This window comes from Propithecus coquereli, unplaced genomic scaffold (assembly GCF_000956105.1).
Source record: "Propithecus coquereli isolate 6110/MARCELLA unplaced genomic scaffold, Pcoq_1.0 Scaffold161, whole genome shotgun sequence".
Classification (NCBI taxonomy): domain Eukaryota; kingdom Metazoa; phylum Chordata; class Mammalia; order Primates; family Indriidae; genus Propithecus; species Propithecus coquereli.
The window spans coordinates 1782546-1801204 of NW_012140636.1; the positions used below are offsets into that span (position 1 = coordinate 1782546).

At 40.9% G+C, this 18659-nt stretch overlaps 1 protein-coding gene across 1 annotated transcript in view; it reads right to left on the reverse strand.

Moving 5' to 3' along the window:
- Window positions 1-4930: 4930 nt before the first annotated feature.
- The window catches only part of ADH7 (alcohol dehydrogenase 7 (class IV), mu or sigma polypeptide), a 17204-nt gene continuing 3475 nt past the window's right edge, over window positions 4931-18659 (reverse strand). Inside the window, exons 2-9 of the mRNA XM_012641084.1 lie at window positions 17857-17958; window positions 16824-16962; window positions 16421-16508; window positions 16108-16324; window positions 12237-12497; window positions 10657-10792; window positions 7618-7756; window positions 4931-5218 (exon numbers count right to left, since the gene is read on the reverse strand). Coding sequence (XP_012496538.1) covers window positions 5194-5218; window positions 7618-7756; window positions 10657-10792; window positions 12237-12497; window positions 16108-16324; window positions 16421-16508; window positions 16824-16962; window positions 17857-17958 — 1107 coding nt within the window. The 3' untranslated portion in view covers window positions 4931-5193. The remainder of the gene's footprint in view (window positions 5219-7617; window positions 7757-10656; window positions 10793-12236; window positions 12498-16107; window positions 16325-16420; window positions 16509-16823; window positions 16963-17856; window positions 17959-18659) is intronic.

Below are 18659 nucleotides of genomic sequence, written 5' to 3' on the forward strand. Positions count from 1 at the left end.
CTCTTGCCTCAAATTTTGAAAAACCTGCAAATAAAGATATCAAGAGTTATATACAAATATATATTATATACTTTTCTGGCTATGTCCACTGTCCCACCCAGTAAACACACCACAACGTTAGCCAAAAGATTGAACGAAGTAGCAAGGCATGCTCTTGGCAACCGCTCTTTCAAGATAGTCAAATACTAAACTTTAAATTTAGATTCATTTTTCTCTGCTGTGAGTGAACAAGACTCTCACTTCAGCTTCAAGTCAACATCTTAATTAAAAACAATGTTTACTTGAATTAGCAATTAAACAGTTTTAAAACATAGATGTGGTGTTTTAACTTCACTAGAATAATTTTTAAAGCAAGTTTTGGCAAAGAACCACGTACTTAAATAACTTCCTGACATGCATCAAATGTAGTACCATTTATTCAGGAAGGCCTTGTGTAAAACAAACCTTCCTGTCAAAAAATAAATGCAGTGCAAATATTATTCCCTGATTGTGAATTACAACTTCAGTCAAAAGCGTGACTTGGTGGCCTGATTCAGGAGTTCTGCGTCAGATCCCAGCTCCGCCACTAACTGAAACTCCTAGCACGTGTCCCTGAGGTCCCATAGAGCTCTCCCACAGGCTCTAATTAGAATGAGGGTTCCTGAAGTCATCACGAACTTGGTTTTTCTTACCTTCTGAAAAGAAAACTGAGAAGTGTTTCCATAGGAATTGGAGGTGCTAAAGCACTTTCGATTCATTGCTTAAAAATAGTGGACTCATCTAGCACATTAGCTGGCAAATTGGAATCAGAAATTGTCTCCCCAGGAAGCCACTGAATGTTCTGGGAAGCACTCAGGTGAGTCAGCTTGGTCAAGGACTCCATCCTGCAGAAAAAAAAAGAGAGGACTGGCTTCTAGGACCTCAGCCCTAGCACTGTCGGGAGGCCCTATTTTACCCCCATCTGCGTATAGGATGCTTGACATGGCAGAATTCGAATCCTAATTTGGACTGCTGTCCCTGTGAAATTTGAAAATGTTATCATTATAACATCAGTCCTTTTCCAAGCCAATTGGCTTTCCCAAGCCAATTTCTCCACATTCTGAGGTTTGTCTTGTTTGAAAAATACTCAGTCTCATCTCTTCCCTCAAGTTGCTTTATTACGTGGTTAAACCACGAGAAATAATTCATGTTATCTGAATTATTTCTCTAATTGTAGGAAGGGTAAAATGAAGAAACTGGGCTGCTTCTCAACACTGGATCTCCACATCCGAGGCTCGGTTAGTCCATAGCTATGAGACTGAGGAGTTTCATACAGGATGCTGGGTGTGCTCCTTAGGCGTCAGTAGTGCAGTAGGCAGTGTTTGTAGGAATGGCAAGAGTCCCTAAAAGGGAAAACACCTAATCATTCCCTGATGTCTCCTCCACCCCACCTAGGAGACCTCCAATATTAATATAAGGTATCTCTACCCTTTAACTGAGAACGTTTTTATCCTTTTTGAAATTCATATGATGGAAATATCACCGTCCAAGCCCAATACTTTGCCCAAGAATAGCTTAGTGTTTGGATCCCATGCATGAGTTAACTCTTCAGCTACTGATAATAACCACCTGGATGTCATGGGTAGCTCAAACTAACACGAGCAAAACTAAACCCCTTCATTTCCCCCTCAAGGTGGGTCTACCTCCTGGGATCTCCAGTTTCTGATCTCACCATCCACCTGCTCACCCCAACTAGAGCCTGGGTACTGTGCTGTGTTCCTTGCTCCCCATCAGTCTCTACATCTAATGAATCATCAGGGCCTCCTGGTTTTACCTAATATGGAACAATCAGTTCCCTCTTCCTCTCCCCTGCCAGCACATGGCGCTGGTTCCTTCCTTCAACTCTTGCCCTGATTCCTGTGATAACCATCTAATGCGTGTCCTCGCATATTGTTGAATGGCTTTGGAATGGACTTGGGTGGTCTATTCAGTCCTCCAAGCTTATCCATGGGAATGCCAAATAAGTCCTCTCTTTTTCTGTTCTTTGAAATATAAAGAGGCTTTTGGAGAGCAAATGAGGAAGCAATATCAACTTCCTTCTACCACATTCTCTCACCTCGCACCTCAGAGCAGGATACCTCACAGTCCCAGCATGGACAGGGTATGTAGGATGGAGGGGATGCCCTGTTCATGTGGACCAGCCCTGCTTGGGTGCCAGTTGATGCTTATTCACGTGGGAGTGCGAGGAACAGACCAGCCGCTGCCAAGGGCAGGCACGGTGCCAGCACAGGTGCACTTGATGCCCAGGCCTCAAGCCCTACCTGTGTCCTGCCCTTTCTGTCAGAGCCGGAACGCTTTCTCATTCCTCCCTTTTCCTTAAGAATAAGGAGACTCATCTTCCATTGTCTTATTTCTTATTGCTAATGGATGGGAGAAATGTCTACAATAATTCTTAGGTGAAGATTTTGTATATATATTAATACATATATGTGTGTGTATTTATATTCATTCTTATAGACTATGGAATGCTCTGAGACCTGCCATAGTTAAACCTAGCTGATGATGAAGATACTTCACAAAGGAATTCTTTATACTCTTCAGGTATTTCAGCTGCTTTCTTTAAACCAAAATTATTAAGCCTAGATCGACAAACTTGTAACAGAAAGGAGAACTTATACCCCTTAGGTTCAAGCCGCTTTGCATTGGGGTATACTCATCACGTAAAAGTGGCTCATAATTACCCAGATATTTCGCAATCTACCCAGGTGGGAACTGTCCAATCTACACCATATTCTTATATTGAAATCCCTGATTTCTGCTCCACTCACTCAACCTCTTATTTTTCTCATTAAGTATTTTACATATTTTTTAGGTACTTCAACACTTTTCCATAATCAAGAAAAGATCAAAATAAAATCGTTCTTTTCAATTAAAATTTATCACTACAAAACATTTTGTAAAGTGTTTAGTTTTATTAAGAATTTTAATGTCTTATGGGTATATACAGATATGCCAATGCAGTCGTCCCAAACCAAAAGCACTTCTTATTAAATGGGAATCATTACCAAATACTAAACATGGACTTAGGAACTTGTAATTCTACTTTATCAAACTGAATATTGTGGTAAATATTACAATGCGATTCTAGCTGCACTTTTGTATTTAAGTAGTATTATAAAAACATAAATTTTCTGAAATATTTATATATTCTGGGAAATAGCCTCATGCACCCTAATAATGTACTTTTTTCAGTTTTACCAAGTTATATAATGATGATTCTTAGAGTTAATCATTGAAAAATATGCCCTTTCCTCTAAATAACCCTATTTCTTTCTTAATCTAATCAAGCAATGTACGATACAATGAGCTGATTTCAGAACATAGTCCATGTTAATTTATAACAAGTGTTCCAAAAAAATTCCATTCAAATAAAAACAATAGTTACAATGCGTTCAATGAATATACTTTAGGAAATACAACATATTTTATATGCCGTATCTGTTTTAAGTGTTAGGAGCTAGTTAAAACTCTTAAAAACATCTCTATTCCAACATAGAAATCCAAGCATGTATGTTTTGAAATATATAATTAAAGCCATTACTATTAGGCCTCCTGCTGTCTCCCAAGTGCTCATAAAACGCTAAATGTTTATGGAGGTACATAAACCTTCATAAAAGTTCTACATCTTCACCAAATATTCTGCTTCTGATTGTGTTTGTGAGAAAGGTCCATAATCTCAGAGGAGAGAACTGTAGAAAGTGAGCCTCCAGGTCACCAGCCCACGACACAAACTTCCTGCAGATCACACTGCTTTATAAAATAGCAATCTCCTCCCCGCCTCTGTCCTCCCAGACCACCTACTGTCCTTCCTCTATTTATCTCCTTTGCATTTGTCATCATATGGTGCACTCTACATGGACTTGGAGAGTATTACTGCCATGTGATCACCCTAGTGTTGATCAGTTAGTACCAATTTGATGGCGAGTACAAGTGGAGCCCATTCTTCTGATCTCGTGGTGCCTCACTTTGGATAATGGGCCTAAGTTTAATCCAGGAAAATATAAGAGGTGCTAGATCACTGTCATTATACCCCTTAGGTTCAAGCCACTTTGCATTGGGACATACTCATTATGTAAAAGTGGCTCATAATTACCTGGACACTTTGCAGTCTGCCCAGGCGGGACTGTCCAATCTACACCATGTTCTTATATTGAAATCCCCGATTTCTGTTCCAACCACCCAACCTCTTATTTTTCTCATGAGGTATTTTATGTGTTTTTTAGGTACTTCAACACTTTATCCATAATCAAGAAAAGATAAAAATAAAACTACTCTTTTCAAAAAAAGTGTATCACCACGAAACATTTTGTAAAGTGTTTAGTTTTATTAAGAATTTTAACAGGTTATAGAGATACATAGATATGCCAGTGCAGTGGTACCAAACTGAAAGCACTTTTTATTAAATGGAATCATTGCCAAATACTAAATAGGGACTTAAGGACTTGTAATTCTACTTCATCAAACTGAGCATTATCGTAAATACTACAATGTGAGTCTAGCTGCACTTTTATATTAATTAGTATGACGAAAAAGGCATATTTTCTGAAATGTCAATCTTTTCTCACGAATAGCCTCATGCACCCTAAAAATATACTTTTTCAATTTCATCATGTTATATAATGATGATTGTTAGCATTAATTATTGAAAAAATGCCTTTCCTTTAAATAACCCTCTTTCTTTCTTAATCCAATTAAGCAATGTATGATGTAATGAGCTGATTTCAAAATCTAACCAAGTTAATTTATAACAAGTGTTTTTTTAACAATCACCTTCCAATAAAAAATAGTTACAAAGGATTAAATGAATATATTTAGGAAATACAATTAACATATCTTTATATGCTGTATCAATTTTAACTAGTAGGAGCTAAAGACATCTTTATTCCAACATAGAAATCCAAGTATATGTGTTTTGAAATATATAATTACAGCCTTGTAAAATGTAAATTGAATTTTAAAATATTGCTGTTAAGCTCCCTGCTAATTCCCAGGTGTTCATAAGACTCTAAATGTTTAGAAAGGTGCATAAACCTTCATAAAGCTTCTATATCTTCACCAAATATTCCACTTCTGCTTGTATCTGTGAGACGGATCCATGACCTCAGAGGAGGGAACTGTAGAGAAGGAGGCTTCAGGTCACCAGCGCACGACACAGCCCTCCTGCCACTGAGGACCTCAGAACGTCAGGACAGTACGAATGCTGAAATGTAAAAGGAGGACTGTTCACGATTTGTTTTCCCATCTTTCAAACAGGAATAATTTAAATAATTGTCCTTTCTATCTATTACAGAAACTTTGGTAAATTCTGCGAGTGGAAATCCTTTGGGCTTGACGTCCTCACCAATTAATTTTCTTTTTTTTTTTATTTCAGCATATTATGAAGATACAAATGTTTAGGTTACATATATTGCCTTTGTCCTATCCGAGTCAGGGCTTGAAGCGTGTCCATCCCCCAGATGGTGTGCACTGTACCCATTAGGTGTGAATACACCCATCCCTTCCTACCCCCTGCCACCTGCCCGACACCCGAGGAATGTTACTACTATATGTGCCCATAAGTGTTGATCAGTTAATACCAATTTGATGGTGAGTACATGTGGTGCTTGTTTTTCCATTCTGTGATACTTAGTAGAATGGGTTCCAGCTCTGTCAAAGATAATACAAGAGGTGCTAGATCACCATGGTTTTTTGTTGCTGAGTAGAAGTCCACACTATACATATACCACATTTTATTAATCCACTCATGCATTGATGGGCACTTGGGCTGTTTCCACATCTTTGCAACTGTGAATTGTGCTGCTATTTTTTTTGGTCCATCTCTGATGAGGGTGTCTGAGCTGATTCTGGAAGCAAGAGTGTAGCTGCAATAGGCCGACAAGAGGAGAGGGTGCTCAGGTGGAAGGGAAAGCATGAGTAAGCCTAGGAAGGTGTGTATTGGAGTGGGTAGGGGATCCAGTGTGCTTAGAATCCTGGGTGCCTGAGAGACTCCACAGGTGTATGAGACCTACTCGCTTGGCTTTGTCCCCAGAGCCCAGTGCAAAGGGTGATAGGATAGAAGCTAAATGCGTACTTATTAAGTTACTAGACAAATTAATAAATGAAAGTAGGTTTGGGTTCAACAATACAACAACAAAGGCTCTCAGAGCCATGCTAAGGCCTTGCCATTCTGGGGTAACTTGAGCCTGGCAGCTTGGCGAAGGACTGGCCAGGACGGAAAAGAAGGCAGGAAACCTGTTACCACGCGGCTGTGAATGCGGGTCTGAGATGATTGGGCTGAACAGAAGCAGCGACCCTGGCTGAGCAGAGGGAGGGACGCTGGAGGAGAAACTAGAGCTCGCATCCTCGGGGCTCAGCCTCGGTCTGCACGTGGTGGGCAAGCGGGAAAAACAAAGACGCAATAGTGCGGCTCCTCGTCTGCAAAAGTGGAGTCGGTGACATTATTCGCTGAGACAAAATGTGCTGGTGGAGGAATTATGCTGAGTACAGTTGAGGAAAGTGGGACATTCAGATAGAGCCGTGCAGGAAGGAAATACAAATGGAAGAATTTACGTTTATAACCATCAGGTTGGAAGTCACTGCGCCAAGGTGATACTTGAGGCAAAACTCCTGAGAGCAGAATTTATGTTTCTTTGGAAAACAACTAGTAATTATTTTCAAGCAGGCCACACTAAGCCATTAATTTTGCTTATCTGAGTAAAGTGGGTGGTTCCAACAGTTCTTCTGCAGAAACCTACTGTTTAGTTGCTTAAAAATAATTTAGATGTATGTTCATGATACGATGATCCCGTAGGCCACACCAGCTGTAGAGACGAGACCCCTAAGTGCCCTGACCAAGCACACGGGTGAAACATCAGTGAGAACGTGGATCTCAGGTCACGCTGCAATTTCTTTTACTGATGAAACCAAATCCTTGGTGCATGGTGGACGCTCAGTGAATATGTGTAGAGCCAGTGAATGAAATCCACTTCATCTTATAGACAGGCTCTGTGATTGCTGTTCCAAATCTCCAGGAAGCCAATGTTGTGCTTGGGATCTGAGAGAATTCTTCATACTCCACCTCTACCATTGCCCAACCCCCGGGGCAATAAGAGCAGTTACTGCAAGACCCGTGTTTACCTGGAGCTGGCCAAGCTCTGTCAGGGAGGTCTGGCACATGCTAAGTGGAGACAGGCTTTGCATGGAGTCTGGATCCTGGTGCTGCCTCTAGGAGGCTGGACAAGTTAGTTATTTGCCTCTCACTACTTTAGTGTCTTCCTCTAAAAATGGCAAAAACAATACCAGACCTACAAGAATCTGAAGAATGCACATTTGAAGAAGACCTTTGAAGACCATAAAATAAGGAAATTTTATAGCATTATTGAAAAAGCTAGTAGATTTATGACAAAATTAAAATAGCCAAGATGAAATAAATCTGATGTCCAAAAACACACCAAGCCCAGAGGATTTTGAAAAATTGGTTATGAAGTCTACAAAGAAGTAATCAGCTATATACATCTGGCTAGATTAAAACAGAAAGAATATAAAGGCAATAGGCACATTTGTGAGTCCCAAATTTTAAGCTTGTAGAGAATAAACAAGATCACCATAAAAAAAACATACCTTTGCCCTGAATAGAGCAGTTCAAACCCTTCATTGATTTTTTTAAAAGGTAACACGTGGGTTATCAACTGGTCCAGGTCAAATTTCTTTGCCAGAAAATCAGTCACGAGTTTTGGGACATCATCTCTGCTTTTCCAACCTGTAAATAAGCACACAGTTTCTCTTTAGACTTCACTAGCTAATCCTCACATTTTATTATCTTTTATTTGTCTGTTTCTCTCCTGCATTATTACCTTTCCCCATATCGGATTATTCCCAGGAGCACACAAATAAACTGTATTTCTCTCGTCTTAAGAAACAATGACCCAGGGGTAAAAAAAAAAAAACCCCCCCTGAACCCCCCAACCCAACTCCCTTTTCCAGCAGCCTCACACCTCTGCTCTTATTGCAGAAAAGCTGCTTTATTTTAGAGAAAGAAATTGTCCCCAACTCACTGTTTCTGCTTCTGGTTCCCTTCCTCTCATTGTCCCTTGAGGCCACTCCAATTAGGATCTTGCCCCAACCTCTCTGCTGCACAGGTCAAGTCAAGGTCGTCCTCAACCTCAATGTTGACACAATGGGCAATTCTCACACTGGTCCTACATGAACTATTAGGAGGATGTGATACAGTTGGTGGCTCCCTTTTTCTCCGTCTGTTCTCGTGGCTTCTACATCATCATTGTTGTTCTGCTTCCTCTCTAGTTCCTCCTTGCAGACATCCTTGTGGGTTCTCCACATCTCCCAGACCTCTCATGTGCCCCAGGGCTTGGTCCTTGGACCTTTCTCCTCTTTCCCCACGTTTACTTCCAGAGTGATCTCTGGCCTCGAGACTTAACACACTTAGGTCTCTATCTCCATCCTAGACCTCCACGTGAACTACACCCTCATATATCCATCGCCTACCTCACAGCTCTGCTCAGATGTCTGACTGGCATTCAAGCACAACCGTCCCCAAACCACTCCAGATTTCCACCACCTCACCCCAACCTGTTCCTCCAACAGTCTTCTGTCTCGATAAATGATGGCTCCATTGTCCCTGTTGCCTGGGCCCATCATCTTGGATTCTACTCTTCCTGTCATCCCATGACTGTTTCAGCCTATTCTGTCGGCTCTATCCTCAGAACACATCCAGGAAGCGACCACTTCTCACCGGCACCATGGCTTCTCCAAGCCGCCATCCCCTCCTTCCTGCACTATAGGTAGGAACTTCTTCCATGGGCACCCTGCCTGTGCCCTTTGGCCCCACGTAAAATGTTCCCCACAGAACAGCCAGAGGGGGGTGTTAAAATGGAAGTGAGATTAGTCCCGCCTCCCTCAAAAGCCTCTGTGGCTTCCTTTCTCACTCACCGTAAAATCCTCAAGTCCTACAATGGCCCAAAGGCCGTGGTGATCTTGCCCTCTGACCCCAGCTCCTGCTGTTCCTCTGTCTTCACTCTGCTGTGACCACGCTGGCCTTCTCACTGCCCTCCCTCGCCAACACCCCCTTGCATTTGCTATGCCCTCTCCCTGGATATTCTTTCCCAAGGTTTCTGAATAGCTCCATTCCCTTATGTTGTTGCTTAAATGTTGCCTTCTCAGAGAGGCCTTCTCTGAAGGTTATAAAGTAGCATTTCCCTCCACACTCCCTGACCCCCCAGTCTACCTGCTGCCCTTCCTCCATTTCTCTCCTTTGTGACCACATGGTGTACTTGGCATTGACTTCTTTACTGTCCGTCTCTCCACTCTGAAATGAGAGGATTCTCACACTTCCTGAGAGCAGGGATTTGGTAGGTTTTGCCTCTGCTACATTCCCAGCCCCCGGAATGCTGTCTGGTTCTTAGTATACACTCAATGAATACTTGTTGAATCATTCAATTTTTCTCCTAATATCCCTGATTAATCTGTAGTGTCCCCACATCATACCAACAGTTGAACTGAGGAGACTCCACTTATATCTCTTAGTGTTTTGTTCAAGTCTTACTTACTCCGAGGAGTCTTCTCTTAAAAACTCCTCATCCAACCATCCTCTTGCTTTTGTTGAGGAAAGGGAATGAGCTTTGGCATCCTGTGGACCAACTTCAAAGCCCAACTCTCAACTTGGGAACTTTAGGGGCAAAGGACTTAATATTTCCAAGTCCCAGGTTTAGTATTCATAAGTAGCTGCCTCAGATAGTTACTGAGAAATAAAAAGAACATATTTAGGTAAAAATTTTAGCATATAAATGCTAAATAACTCCTCTCAGAATTTGTTTTATAATATCTATAGCTAGATTTATTTTTATATTGTTTCCTTTTTATTTGTTTTTGCATTCTTCACTAAATTATATACATCTCCAACTCAAGAACAGTCATTTTTTTCTTCGTTATACCCTCAAGAAATACTTAAATGATTACCATTTTCTTATGTTTTACAAGGCAGACTCAATATTGGAAATGCCTCCAAAGTTCCTAGTACAATTCTAGATGAAGATGCTAGAAAATGAGACCCACCAAGGAGAGAAATAAAAGGATTCACTGTGTCACCTGCCTTGGGGACAGTAACTTTGGCTCTGTCCTTACTGAAGCAATAGTGGTCAATGAGCAGTAATCCCAGTCATTCCGGTGCGGATCTGAACTGTTCCTATCAAATGTGACAATCCCTTTTTGTTTGTTTATTTTGGTTTTGGATCCAGAATTTTTGCTGATGCTATTGGGAAATGAATGAATTCTATTTTTCATTTGCATCTTGTGTCTATTAAGAATAATGGATGAAATCAGACCTTCCTGTCACACAAATCATTCCAATGGAAACAGTACTGGAGCCTCCAGTAGTGTTCAAACACCTATTCAGGCATTTGGGGACCTTGAGCTGCAGGTGCTAATATTAAAATTGTGCCCACCAATATTATTCCTAGATCAAGGTAAAGAGTAGGTAATTATCTTTTGTATTATTGTGGTTCCCATTCCATTTTAGATCACTTCTTCATATCCTTGGAAACGAAGACCTTTAAGGAAAATGTGATGAGGCAACAGGCTTCTCTCACTTCCCAAGGGACAGAGTGAAAGCCACCAATGCCAGGCCAGAGGCTCTGCTGTCCTCACCTCCAAAGACACATCCCTTCCATGTGCGTCCTGTGAAAAGCAGCATCGGGTCGTAGGTGAGCATCTTGGCTGACGGAGGAGCGCCGACCACCACACTGGTCCCATAGTTCATGTGGCAGGATGCCAGGGCATCGACCTGAGTTTAAAGTGAAGGAGATTGTTTGGTTCTTATATTTCTTTTGGTATCACATGGGCTCGAAATGGCCCATGTACTACAGCAGTTCCTGAAGTTAGCTCAGTTTCCAAGTCATAAAATTAAATTAGGCTGCCTTTTGGCTTTCTTGCTTTAAAAACTCCTCAGTGCAACATTAGTTCTTAATTAAACTCCTACATACATTTTCCCTGTAAGGCAGAAAGCAATAATTAATGTGGTCAGTATTTGTCGCATTTTCACTGTACCATGCAATAAAACACAGAGAAATCTGATGATATTTTCATACTGATGACACCACACCGGGTAAGCCTTAGGAAGACATTTGAACCGAACTCAATTGAATTAAGTATACCAAATCAATTAACATAGTGGTTTTTCAAAAAAGTTCAGTTTGAAAATTAAATAAAATACTAAAATGTGGGATAAAGGAGTTTATTTTCTTGGCAGCATTTCTGAGACTAACTCTACATTTTCTGTCATTAGTCTACCTAATATTTATCAATAATTTTTTGAATACTTGGTAGATTGTATTAACAGATGTTGACATTTTTCAGAGATCAATGTTCATCCAAGTATTGTCTGGTAATCAATAGTCCCTAATTAATATAACCAATACTGCACATGGCTCCATAAACATACAGCCTAGAATGCTATTTATTGCTATGGAATAATTCCTAGTGATTCACTAGGAAAGGGGTGTGGCACTAATAGTAAATTAATGATTAATTATTCCTAAATTACAAAAGCATTAAAGTGAATTCAATCTGCTACTCAGTCTCGAGCAAAATTGGCTTTGTCCTATTTTTCCTAGTCTCCTTACCCTACCCCAGCCCAGGGCGTTCTATTCCAACATCTCTGCACTGGTTTCTCAGATCTAAGCTGGGGTCTGGTGCTGCTGGCTGCCACGAAGAGGGCGTGTTTAGAAAGTTGAAGGCTCATATAATACAGGAATTCAGAGGAGCGAAAAGAAAGCTCAGTTGTAAAGAGTAAGAAGTTGGATCTATTAAGGATTTGGGGAAGAGACTGCAACATTTGTAACAATCCCTTTTCTTTGGGATCTCTTCCTTATCTCTCCTCAGGGAGTCATCTTGTGATGCTTCGTTTGCTAAAGTTCAAGAGATGGAATTACCTGTGCCAAGAAATCCACATATACAAGGAAGATATCACTTAAAAAACTGTACCTGGAAGAGTGACTACCTTGTTCTCTAGTCATCTGAGAGTGGTATGATGTGGTACTTAACTTTGGTCAGGAGGATTTGCTCTGAAGTTTTTGACCTCTAGGCAAAATTGCTATGTGATTACCAGTTTTTGCCTGAGAAACAGATATGTCCATGGTTGGTTGTTAGTAAAGCTACGGAAATGGATTTTACCTTGTGCATATCTAATAGCTTGTGTATGTTGCGGCTCCCCAAATTCTAGCCCTTACCATGGTTTCGAGACGCCCAATAACTTCAAAGGTGTAGCCCACATTGTTGCCTGTCATTGCCGACAGCACCTCACTGATGGGCTTGGTAGAGTCCTTGGGGCTGAGGCACTCAGTGGCCCCTATAGCCATGGCTTTCTCGAATTTGTCTTCGTTGAGGTCAATCCCAATGATCCTGGAGGCACCAGCCGACTTACAGCCCATGATGACAGACAGGCCAACTCCTCCCAGGCCAAAGACAACACAAGTAGAACCAGGTGTAACCTGTGGAGAGAAACGTTCCTGTAAATGTAAGCAGTAGGGTCAAAAGTGAAACCTGCAAAGTGCTTCTAGTACTATGAACGTGAAATTCAGATCACCGTGATGTCAGCTAGGACCGAATGATTCATTCTGATGATAATGCACAAAGACAACTAGAAACAGTATAAGACCTGAGAAGAGAAAAGGAGTATTTGCCAAAGCAAAAGTGGTATTTGCTAGATAGATGAAAACCCTTCCTTCGTAAACACACCAGTCAGGCCTTTGTTGTGGGAACTGTTGTCATCTTCTTGGCCATGACCCACAACCTTCTCTAACCTCACAGCAGAACTAAGTAAGTGCTAAGATCTCTGTGATCTCTACTCCACAAAGATATGCTAAGTCTGTTTTAACTTTGGTCTGATCAACATTTTCTAAATAAACACAACTCTCAGTCATTTGTAAATAAATTTGTTTTCCATGAAAGTCCAACCTCCGTGTGACAATTAGATGATCCACGCGTAGCTTCAGGAAGGAAAGGTAGTTAAATCAGTTTTGGGATTTTTGCTCTGTACTATTCTATGTTAAAGAGGATTCTAGCCAAAAGTTATTTTCCTGTCAGAAGAACCCAAACCCACCTTTACATCCGGTAGCAGGGAGAGCTGAACACAGGGAAACCCCTGGAAAGGGGGCCTTCCTTATTGTGACAATTTCTTTCTTTTTTAATGCAGAGGCTGATGATGGTGAGCAAGGCCTGTTTTCGGACCTCTTCTTTTCTGGCTCTGTCTTCCCTTGTGGGAATTTCCTAAAGTCTGTGTGTGCATATGTAAGCGTGTGTTTTGACACGTCTGTACCTTTCAGTGAAGATCTTCAGAGACCTGCAGAGATTTTTACACCCACTCTCCATGAGTTTTTGTTTCAGCAATGACATCCTAACCTCTCGGTTCAGTCCCTGCATTTGGAGCTTTGAAATCAACACAATCTTTCTCTGCAGTACCATTCAGTCATTCATGCATGCATTTGACAAGCTTTCCTGGTGGACTCCTTGACGCTCAGCATCTTAGGCCAGAAACTCACCTGCCTTTTCTCCTAGTTTATCTGCTAGTTTTATTGTCTGGATTTGAGGTGGAAATTTTTGTTGATGGTTGAGTTTCAGGTTTTAGATGTAGTTACGAAAGCTTATGATCCTGGATCTGTCTTCTGGGAGACCTCAGTTAGCGTTCTTTATTGCGTCACTAGAAAGTCTATGGTGAGCCTGAACGGGGATCTTTCTAACTAAGGAATTGTACCACGGCAGAATCCTCCCTACGTCTTAGTTGCCTGTTTGTAAAGTGATAGTTTTTGACCCTCCTGTCACTCTACCTCTGAGCCTTTAACTAGATAATGGCACCAGTTTCTGTTAACTTCGATGCATCCCTCCCTAAGAAAAAATTTCCCCCCTTTCCTGATCGTCCTGTCTAAGGCATGGGAACTGGAAATTAATACGTATAATGAGTTGGCCACATCATTATCATTATTTGGAAGAAAACCATAATCCGAAATAAAAGTGTCAATTATAGGTTATTTTAAAATATTTTATTATTTTAAAATATAGTGAGGTTCTACTTTTTACTATTGTTTTAGTTCATTGCTGTGATCCCTTAATATTCCTTAATAAAAATCTATATTTCATCTTTGAAGACAAAGGTCTTCAGGACTGGCCCTTAACCAGCTCCTGGGGGATAACTTTGGAGTTCTTGAAATATCATGTCTGATGAGAATGTGTTTGGATAACTGAGGCCTTGGGCTACGGCAGATAGTTTACACCAACCATGTGATTTATAGCGAATGCCTATTTTCATATGCCTATAGCTTTGGGCCCTTAGCTTGTCCTTCTGGGGGGCTGGGGTCTGAGTAGGTGAGGTCAGTCGTGTGGTGCTCATGTCTACTTGATTGACTCCCAGTAAAATCCCTGGATACCAAGCTCGGATGAGCTTCCCTGGCTGACAACACTTGGCATGTGTTGTCCCAAATCATTGTTGGCAGAATTAAGCACTGTCCTTGCAACTCTGCTGGGAGAGGACAACCAGAAGCTTGTGCCTGATCTCTCGTTACGCTGTATGTCTTTTTCCTTTGCTGATTTTAATCTCTATTCTTTTACGTTAATAAACCATAACCATGAGTATAACGACTTTTGTGAGTTCCTGAGTCTTTCTACCAAATCATCAAAAGTAAGGGGAGTTCTGGGGGGTCCCAAAGTATTCCCCTATTGAAAATTTGGCCTATTTTTACATAGGCAAACACAAAAATGTATGTTTATTCAAAATGATTTGTCTTAAGACATGGCTTCCGGGAAAAAAGTATATCTAAAACTGGCAAATATCTTGGTTAGTAGTATGTGGACTAAGTATTAATGTGGTGCCAATACATCAAATACACTAAAAAATGACAAAGAATAATGTACAACTAGATCCAATGTCCCCCCTTTTTCTTCCACCTCTATGTTGGCAGAAAATTCTTCATGGAATGGTTCAAAGAGACTCTGGCAAGGAATGTTCTATGTCTGAGATTTTGTTAAGGAAATTTAGAAGCAAGTAGTAATTAACATATTCTAATTGCTTCTTTGATTTCATAAGGGTAATCAAAAAATTTAGTTGAAATATTCACTCTTTAAAACTCATTCACTTAGCTGGGTGCAGTGGTGCACGCCTGTAGTCCCAGCTACTTGGGAGGCTGAGGCAGGAGGATCACTTGAGCCCAGGAGTTTGAGGTTGCAGTGGGCTAGGATGATGCCACGGCACTCTAGCCCAGGAGCCAGAGTGAGGTCCTGTCTCAAAAACAAAAACAAAGGAACAACAACAAAAAAACCACCTCATTCATATTTTTATATTATGTATCATCTGTTATGAATTGAATTGTGTTGCTTCCAAAATTCATATGTTGAAGTTTTTACCCCCAGTACCTCAGAATCTGACTTAATTTGAAGGATGGGTCTTTACAGAGGTAGCCAAGTTATTAATAAAACGAGGACATTACAGTGGGCCCTAATCTTATGTGACCAGTGTCCTAATGAAAGGGGACAGGTGCACACAAGAACACACATAGAGGGAAGGCGACGTGAGGAGACACAGGGAAAAGACAGCCATCTATATCCAAGGAGAGAAGTCCAAACAGATCAGATTCTTCCCTCACAGTTCTCAGAAGGAACCAATCCTGCTGATGTCTTGATTTTGAACTCTTGGTCTCCAGAACTGTGACACAATAAATATCCGTTGTTTAAGCTGCTCAGCCTGTGCTACTTCACCATAGCTGTTGTAGCAAACTAATATACAAACATTGGTATTTATTTTGTGAAAGAAAAAAGATTAAACTTAGACGCAAACCTAAATGTTAGAAATTAAACATGAAGGATAGGTGGACGAAACAAAAATTCACATGAATCTAAATAAAAATCTAAAATTTTGTTTCCACTTATTTAGAAATAAAATTTCTAACCTGAACTTTTCATTTTTCCTCCAGCTGGTTTGGCATCTTGTAGAAATAACCCGAATATGCGATAGGTTTTCAAAACTTTTTTTTCCAAAAATATTCAGGATTCCGAGAAAATCAGTTTTTAAAAATTTAGGGAAGGGAGAAACTCTCCTACCCTGTTTCTCACCTTGGCAGTTTTAACAGCAGCGCCATATCCAGTGGAAAATCCACAGCCAATCAGACAGACTTTCTCAGGAGGAGCTGCGTCATCAATCTTAGCAACGGAAGATTCATCCACCACTGTGTACTCGGTAAACGTACTCGTGTTCATGAAGTGGTAGACGGGCTTGCCCTTGCACGTAAATCTGGTGGTGCCGTCAGCTAGCACTCCACGGCCGGTGACACTATTTGATATATCAAATACACATATTGGTTAATTCAATTGAAATCAGCACAGGAACAATGTGAATGACATCAGAGTAAAAATGACCAAAACCTACTCGCTCCTGATGCAAAGGTTGCCGTCTGGGTTGTGGCAGGCATTGCATTCTCCACACTGTGGCAGGAAGAGAGGGATGACTTTGTCGCCTAGAGGAAAAACATGATGCTATAGGTGCTGTGCATTAATGTTAAAATATGAAATAAATGAGTGTGAATCGAGACCATGCTATATGCAAAATTTCTTTAAAGTAGTCTAAGGTTTATAGACACCATGAGGTTTGCTTGCTGAAGGTTGAGATTTTGCCAAATTAAACATCACTCAGTACACTCCATTCTCCTTTTATCCTTTTATCTCCCTGAACTATGTTAAGGCTCACTGTAGTAATCCCCAGCATGTGCTGTTTCCTTACACAGAAGAATCAAAGCCTGCTTATTTCAGACTTGTGACTTCACATCATCTACCTGGTTTCACCGTAGTGACTCCTTCTCCAGTGCTCTCCACAACCCCAGTTGCTTCATGTCCCACAATTACTGGAAACTTAGACACCATTGCTCCTTTGATCACGTGGTCATCTGTGCGACAGATTCCTGTGGCCAAAATCTGTGTTCAAAGACAAAAACATTGCACCGACCAGCAAACTGGTCATTTTACAGTTGGCAGAATCGTTAACTTGGTCTTGAAGAAATTATAGCTGTGTATTCGCTATGATTGCCAAATGTAATAGGGGTGACTCTTAGAAGATTCTGAGCCTAAAATGAACCATCAGACGAGATCCTTCTGTTTGAGAAACTTGCAATATTGCTGCCTCTTTCCCTACGTTGAATCTTGGTGACTTTCTGTGGTCAATTGGTCCTCTTGTCAGGGAACTAGGGTGCAGATGTTCCCATGTGATTGCCCAAAAGTAGATTTTTACAGTTTGGTCCTCCTAGGACTCTCTTAACGAAGGGTAGAGGAAATAGCATGCAAGAAGGTAATTGAGCAAGGTCTTACCACAGTGCTCAGGTAAGGGGAGAGGGTCAAGGAAAGACGGGCACCAATGCCTGCTCAACCACTGGGATCCAAAGTACAGGCCAGTCTCTGTCCAAAGGACTGGGGGGAAACACTCCAGGAAGTTGTAGTTTCTCCAGACACAAATGAATTCCTCAATCTTTGTGAAAAGTAATCTCAACACAATCTGACTCCCAGAAGATTTTAAAAGGAGTCAGTAGTCATGATCGTTAACCATTTTTCATCAGACACTACATCAATAAAAATTCAACCAATGAAAGCTCTAATAGAGCAGATCAGCACTGTTGGTTTTTTAATGGAGAAGGAACTCATTAATTTCACATCCAGCATGACCAGATCCTTAAGAATATACAAGAACCAGTGAGAGAGTTAATATCCCAAACTTCGGAAACATCTCCTTATTTAAGAATTCAACCTCAAACACTGATATACTCAATACAGGTGAGAAAACATTTTAGGCTCATGTACTCCAAGACTCTTTCTTACCTTAATGCGAACTTCTTTCGCCTTTGGTGGGGCAACTTCTACTTCCTCAACGGAGAAGGGTTTCTTCTGTTCCCATAGCACAGCTGCTTTGCATTTAATAACCTAAGAAAATGGCAAGTATTATAATGGGTCCTAATTATGTCTTTATATACAGGCTCCTCATGTCATATTAATTTGGGCAGAAGAGTGCATAAAATATTCTAATTTTCCCAGAATGGTTTTCATCAAACTCTAGAATTGGAAGGCCTTATAGATCATCTTGGGTATCCCTTTGTTTGATGGATGAGAAATGCAGCCCAGAGAGCCTAATGACTGATCCATGGTCACACAGCACGCGGGATGCAGGGCTGGACTAGATCTGAGGTGCACTTCCTCCAACCTAGTGATTTTTTTCCGGATGTTCACATAATATTCCAATAAACTAGATTTTTTTTGCTACAATTTCAAATGCAATAGACTAACAGAACTCTCATCTGTGTATCATTTATTCACAGAGGACAAATTCGTAAAACAGAAAATGCTGCTGGTTTGTGTTTGTAAGAATTTAAGCCAGTATTTAATTGCTGAATATAGTCATGTAGCAATGGCGAAGAAATCAGACAACTGGCGTGGTAAGAGAAGAAGGGGACCGTGAATGTCACGGAGTGTATGGACTGTGACGGTAGCTCCTGGGTGACGGGATCTGTGGATCTGTGTCTTTGCATCTCTGCAACTTTTTTGGAGCTAGCCCAGTTTTTGCGTTGGGCAGGTCTTGATAGTATGGCAGGTTAAAGCTTCCCATCTTACAGAAACGAAAATTAGGC